Source organism: Mus pahari, chromosome 10 (genome assembly GCF_900095145.1).
Source record: "Mus pahari chromosome 10, PAHARI_EIJ_v1.1, whole genome shotgun sequence".
NCBI lineage: Eukaryota > Metazoa > Chordata > Mammalia > Rodentia > Muridae > Mus > Mus pahari.
The window spans coordinates 94,119,184-94,126,747 of NC_034599.1; the positions used below are offsets into that span (position 1 = coordinate 94,119,184).

General features: G+C 36.2%; 1 protein-coding gene across 9 annotated transcripts in view; it reads left to right on the forward strand.

The window, feature by feature from the left end:
- The window catches only part of Stag1 (stromal antigen 1), a 305,967-nt gene that overhangs the window by 189,422 nt on the left and 108,981 nt on the right, over positions 1-7,564 (forward strand). For all 9 annotated transcript variants that reach the window (XM_021207927.1, XM_029543705.1, XM_029543700.1 and 6 more), the window contains one exon: positions 2,855-2,978. In XM_021207927.1, coding sequence (XP_021063586.1) covers positions 2,855-2,978 — 124 coding nt within the window. The remainder of the gene's footprint in view (positions 1-2,854; positions 2,979-7,564) is intronic.

Below are 7,564 nucleotides of genomic sequence, written 5' to 3' on the forward strand. Positions count from 1 at the left end.
TGAATAAACTACTCTTTACTATACCATCATGTGGCTGGCTCCTCAGGGAGAAGGGATGTCTCAGCATGGGCCCACAGAGGCTCCCCCACACTTGACTGCACATCCACCAAACATTTTCCTTCTCTTTTTATTTGTATAAAACACAACAGTATGCCTCCAATCACAAAATTGCTGGGGGTGCTATAGGTTTGGGGTACCTAATAAGAACATTTTGAAAAATTTAAAGAAGGCCTCCACCACTAAAAAGAGAAGCAGGAGCAGGACAGAGGAGAAGAAAGCCAGCAGAAGAGCAGGGGAAGGAACAGGATGTATTCTGAATCTTTTTTATTTACATGGTAAATATTTGCAATCTATGCATGGTCTGATTTAAATGATATCCAATACATATATCTACTGAAACACCACAGGTTACCTCGTTAATATTTATAATTAATTTTTAATTTATATGTCAAAGTGAATTTAAAGTTAGAGACATTGTTCAAACTACAGTCCTCTGCTTTAATTTTGAAGGTATTTTTCTAAGATAACTTAAGTTAAGATAAGTGATAGCAGAAGGCCTAAGTTACACATTCCGTGGAACACCCCAAAGGGTACCTCAATGCTATCCATATGGCAAGTACGTTTCCCACGGAGAGTTCAGTATCTAAGAGATGACAAATTTCTCAGATTGTCTTTTTTGACTTAGTTTCTGGAATCAAAACTTTTCATTTTGACCATGTTATATTCATCACTTAGGTTACTCAGTAACTTAGGTTACTCATTGTGAAGAAAAGATAAACAAATACCCACCAGAGAGATCGTTAGCATGTTTTTGTGGATATATTTTGAAAACACCACGCAAGGGTGAGGGGATGATGGCTCAACCAATATGAGTGGTGCACAAGTCTGAGGGACCTGAATTTGATCTCACCTAAATACCTGCTTTGCTGCACTTTAGAAACTGATGCCCAGATTGTTATGAGGTTGAGACCCATAGAATACAATGAGACCTTACCTAATAGGAAAGAGACAGACAAATAATTTATCTGAGTATGATGACACACCTAAAATCCTTAGCTCTTGGTGGTCGCAGGAAAGTTGCAAAAAATAAATAATGGAGATGTGTCTTAATGCAAAGTTACAGCTGAATTTTACTTATAATTTTAATTTTAATTATACCATGTTAAAGAATTAAAGTTACTTAAAATTAAACATAATAAATAAGAAACCTTAAAATTTGATTGAATGCCAAGAGATTTAGTATTTATATTATTTTCTTCACTTTTCTTTTGAGAGAGAGAGAGGGAGGGAGGGGAGGGGAAGGGAGGGTTTCTCTGTAGACCTAGCTGCTCTGGAATTCACTATATGGATCACGCCCCACACTTAAAGGGATCTGCCTGCCTTGCCTATTGAGTCTGAGATTGATGGCTTGTGCTACTGTGCCGTACCCATATGTGTTTTGTTTTGTTTTAAGTTAGAGCTAATAATCTGATAAGAAATAAAAGATAAAATTAATTTTTTTGAGAAATTACCTTAGAGTAGGAAAATCATTGCAGGACAACTACATTAATGCATGCCTTGAGATAAATGGATAGAATTCTAAAATGTATGAGTTTTCTGCCTCTTTATTTTAACTAATATGAATGACTCTCCACTGTTCAGCCTAAAACATAAAGTAACTAATGATGAAAGACCTGTGATATGAAGTGATGAGATATGTTTCATAGAAATACAAGCTAAACTACAGAGTTCCGTACAATTCAGTAAATATCTCAAAGGGTTTTAGTTTTGTAAATGATTTTATATTTTTACTTTTTATTATTTTATGTGTTGGGCGTATTTTACCTGGCTCTGTGTTTGTGTACCAGGCAAGTGCAGTGCCCACTAAGGCCTGAAGGAAGCATTCCGATCCTGTGAAATTTGTAAAGTTATACGTGGTTGTGAAACTTGCTCATGGATGTTGGAAGTCAAACCTCGGTGCTCTAGAAAAGGCAGATGGTACCATTCCTGAAGCCTTTATTATGCAGCTCCAAATAATTGGCTGCTATATGATTTTGCCTTGTTAAATTAATTTATGGTGGTCAAAAAATTATTCTTATTCATCATTAAAAGCCCATCCTGGTTGGTGGTTGTTTAGAAATAGTTTAGAACTCTTGTCTTGCCACATTGTTGTTTTCTCAGATGATTTAACAGGAGAGAGAACTGTAGTTGTTACGTCTGAAAACTCTGAAATGTCATTCATTCCTGCACCAATGCAGGAAGGATGTTAGTGTTTGTTACCCTTAGATTCAATAATTTATGCTTTTATAAAAACGAAATTAAACAAGATATTTGTGTTAGAGACCTTTTTGCAGTGTGGGTATAAAACAGTATATTTATTTTTCAGAATATTTACATTGGGATGGTGAGGTGCTTCACGGGAATCACTTGAGGACAGGGCTGCCACCTGAGATTAATCCCTGTAACCTATCTGTTAGAGGAGGAAAACTGACTGTTGTTTTCTCCTGGCCTTCCCACTTACGCCATGGCATATGTGCAGCCCCTCTAAAAGCAAAGTGAATAAATATAATATTTAAATTTAAAGGAATGTATCCCAGTTAATACAGAGCTTTCCTAACTTTCAGTCTCCAGCACTGAGTAAAACTGCTTGTAATCACAGCTCTTGCATGTTATCCCTGCATTTGGAAAGTGATCACATGAGGATCAAAGGTTCAGAGTCATCCTCAGCTACAGAGTGATTTAAAGTCTAGATTTCATGACTTGAGACCCTGTCTCAAGAAAGGAAAGAGTATAATTTACATTTGTTGAAAAGTAGTTGGAATACCTTCCAGGTTTCTGAATAATTAAGAGGTTTGTCTTCCTCTGCCTCATCCAGTGATGCAATTGCTGAAATTCGAGCCATCTGTATTGAAGAAATTGGAGTATGGATGAAAATGTATAGCGATGCCTTCCTAAATGACAGTTACCTGAAATATGTAGGATGGACTCTTCATGATAGGGTAAGTTGGTGTCTTCTGGTTTTGATGAAGAGGTAATTCTGTTTATATTGACATGACAGCATTCAAAATTGCAGTAGCTTATTGTTCTTTTTTTTAAGAGATGTAGTAATATGAAATTTCAGATACCACAAATAACGATTGATCACCATTATGAAATTTAAGACAGTGGTTTATGAGTCTCCCTTGGATGCAATGCTATCTTGAATTATACTGGGAACCTGGTATATCTGTCCTTATAAGAGAATATACGCATTGCCATCAAGAAGGTAATAGTCTTGTAAAGATTCAAAGGAGATTATTTTTGTTTATAAAAGTTAAGTAAGGTTTCTTATTTGGAATTCTGTTGGGTTACAATATGACTTGAGTCAGAGGTAAAGCAGATTTGTTAGAGCCCTTGAGCTAATAAAGCCTTTTTTAGATTGATCCACCACTAGATTTTTAGAAAAAGACTTGGTTTTATTTTATTTTATTTTATTTTATTTTTTAAAGCTTTATTTATTTATTTATTATATGTAAGTACACTGTAGCTGTCTTCAGACACTCCAGAACAGGTCGTCAGATCTCGTTACGGATGGTTATGAGCCACCATGTGGTCGCTGGGATTTGAACTCGGGACCTTTGGAAGAGCAGTCGGGTGCTCTTACCCACTGAGCCATCTCACCAGCCCGAAAAAGACTTGGTTTTAAAAGAAGTTCTATGACTTTGACTCCTACAAGAAATCCTCAAAAATAACAATATATAGGATGGATAAGTTACTGAATTTTTTCTAAATAGTGGTATTTCTGTAACCTTAACTACCAGGTATTCATAAATGTAAGAATTTTGCAAGTTTGTTTTAAATTCTAGTATTTTTAATTGACTAAGATACAGCTATTAGAGTATTTTTGAAATATAACTACATCTATAGGTCTAGAAAGAAATTTGGTAATAATATTTGAAGACTTGTTTTCTGTGTCTTGTGACTGTCAATGTTTACTAGAAAAAGATACTTGGTAGTTAATGCTAGGGAGATGGCTCAGCAGGTAAAGATGCTTGTTCTTCCATTCTGGAAACCTAAGTTCACGTAGAGTAAGGAAAGCCAGTACTGTTTAGCTGTACTCCAGCCTCCACATATATGCTCACACATACTATCACATGTGCACATAGGGACATAAATGAATAATAAACACATTCTAAAAATTTAGTAGTATTAGTGTTGAAAATTCCCACTGTTGTTGCAATTATCATTGAGAGTTCTGTTAAAGTTCTTGAATGTGTACAGAAATACTTTCAAAGCTTGATTGCTTAACACAGATTTTCCATTTCAGTACCACATTCTAAGGATGCTATAGTTTTCCCTCTGAATACAAATATCTGAAAAATATATAATTTTGGACTGAATTACATATTACTGTTTGTTTTAACTTTTTTCATGTATATTCTTCATGTGAATTTAGACCTTTGTATTTTAGGTCTAAAATACAAAGTCTTCTTTAGGCTGATCTGTGAATAGCTTTTTACATTTTGAAAGAATGTAGAATCACAGTGTATCCACATGAATGCTTTGATATACTCTAAGTCAGTTGTTTGTTTGAATGCATTTAAATTTTAATGCTTTTACTGTCTCACACATCTACTCAGTTCTTCCTCCAATCCTCCAAGAGTATTTTTCTATATTTATGTAACACATAGCAACTTCAACCGCTCTTTATAAATGACCACCAATTCTGAGAAGATAATAATTTGGTGTTACTGTAAAAGTCATTAATTTTTAATCAAATACTTTAGATTATTTTTATTTAATTTTATGTATATGACTGTTTTGCCTAAATCTATATATGTGAGTTTTGTGCATGTCTGTTACCCAAGGAGATCAGAATGAAGTGTTAGCTTCCCTGGGACTGGAATTAATGGTATTTGTAAGCCACTGTGTGGGTGCTGGAACCTGAGTATGGAACTTCTGCAAGAGAAACAATCTTAATTGCATTCCTAATCTCTCTTTCCAACAATTACCAATTTCAAAGTTCTTTCATATTTAATTATGTGGCAGTGGTAGAATGAGTTATTTGTATGTATGCAGGTGCCTGTGTAGTCAGGTAGAGGGTTTCAGGTCCCCTATAGCAAGTCAGAACTCTATGGAGTGGAGTCAGTCTTTTCTTCCACTGTGGGGTCGGGGATTGAACTCAGATCTTCAGACTTTCACAGGAACTGCTTTGACCTGCTGAGAAATCTTGTTTCATTCTGAAGAACTTCTTTTTCCTTTTGGTTTCTTAAGACAGGGTTTCTCTGTGTATCAGTCCTGGCTTTTCTGGAACTTGCTCTATAGACCAGGCTGGCCTTGAACTCACAGAGATCCACTTGCCTCTGGCTCCAGTGCTGGGATTTAAGACAAGCACTACTATGCTGTCTAAAATTTTTTTTTCACAGAGAAAACTTTTCACAAATACTAATAATCTATAGCAAAACATATATCCCTAATTATTATAGTCAGCGGATTTTCCTACTTCCATATATAGTCGTTAAAAATATTTATGGGTCAATTAATATAAATTAGATACTGTAATAAATAGAATTCAGTGAGTCTTAGTCATAGTGATACATTGAAGTGCTTTATCTTTATGGTACCATGATAAAACTTGGTCTGGAGAATATTGGTATCCCCAAAATAAAGTATCCAGATTGGAATTTTCATTCTAAGAAGATATTTTATAGTTTTCTAACTTACTTTCATGGATATCTACTAATTTAGTTGGTAGGAAATTCCTATGGTTTATGCTAGTCATGTTTTATATAAATTACCAAGATGTGAGAATAGAGTTAATTAAGAGTTGTCAATGAGAGTTAACAGTGCACAAGGTCAAAATAAAATTCTATTCTTATCCTTGCTGTACTTAAATAATTTGGCCTGTGAACTTTAATAAAGGAATTTTGTAGAATGCTTGCTTGATTTTAGTCTGAATAGAGATTGGTTGTATTACCTCACATCTAAAGTTGTGAGTTTACATTTGGAAAATTATTCTTGCTCACCAATTGATGATGTCTTTTTCATTGTGTGTGCATAGTGCTTCTGTCAGGTTTCCACCTGTCTTCCTGCTTAGGAATATTCTATGAGCCAATTCTGTAGATTCTCTACCACCTTCTCTTCAGCATTGCTACTCTTTGCAATTATTATGTACTGTCCTGTCCATTTTGTTTCTTGTAACAGAATACCTGAAGCTGTATGTCCAAGATCAGGAAACATCCTCTGGTCGGTTCCTAATGAGGATATTCTGACCATATCCAGAATGTCAGTTGTATGTAGTACATGTAGAAGTGGGTTTAAGAGAGCTAACATTGAAAAAGAAAGCAGGAGATTCAGTCTGATATAACCATCTATTTTCTCAAGACGTAATCTGCTAGCTTTAAGCTAGGTATGATGTCCTAGCTTTCTACTACCTTCAGTAGTACTACACTGGGAGCAAATATCCCACACATGAAACTCTGAAGTTAAAGTATTATTATACAATAGTATTTCCTGGTTACCTGTAATGGTTAGATGATACCACATTACCTTTACTATTCTAGTCTCTTTATTTCTGTCTCTATGAGCCAATGTTTCCATTTTTTTCCATGTTGATATTTTATCTTAGCATGGTTAAAAAAAGATTTGTGTATATTATGAAAAAGGCCTTCTAGCATTGCCCTTAAGATAAATAGTTGAATCCACATATATAACAGAGAATGGCCTTACCTGGCATCAGTGGGAGGAGGCCCTTGGTCCTGTGAATGCCCAATGCCCTAGTGTACGGGAATGCTAGGGAGATGAGGCAGGAGTGGGTGGGTGGGTTGGGGAGCACTCTCATAGAAGCAGGGGAGGGGAGGTGGGAAAGGGTATTTGTGGAGGGGAAAACAGGAAATGGGATAACATCTGAGCACAGGGTCCCCAATGAAGGAGCTAGAGAAAGGACCCAAGGAGCTGAAGGGGTTTGCAGCCCCATAGGAGGAACTACAATATGAAATAACCAGTAACTCCAGAGCTCCCTGGGACTAAACCAATCAAAGAAAGCACATGGTCAACTTGTGGCTCTAGCTAAATATGTAGCAGAGGATGGCCTAGTCAGTCATCAATGGGAGGAGAGGCCCTAGGTCCTGTGAAGGCTCAATGACCCAGTGTAGGGGAATGCCAGGGTCAGGAAGCAGGAGTGGGTGGGTTGATGAGCAGGGGGAGTGGGAAAGGGATAGGGGGTTCTCAGAGGAGAGACCAGGAAAGGGATAACATTTGAAATGTAAATAAAGAAAATATCTAATAATAAAAATGAATGTAAATAAAATATCCAATAAAAAAATAAATTAAAAAGTAAAAGCTAAACTAAAAAAAAAAAAAGATAAATACTTGATTGGAAATAGAAAAAACAAGGTGGGAGGAATCACACATTCTCTCATTAGAAGATCTGAGCCACATTTTCAGGCCTACAAATCCTAAAGGGAAGTAGGAATTAAAAATTCTCAGTTGAAAGCCGGGTGTGGTGGCACACGCCTTTAATCCCAGCACTCGGGAGGCAGAGACAGGCAGATTTCTGAGTTCGAGGCCAGCCTGGTCTACAAAGTGAGTTCCAGGACAGCCAGGG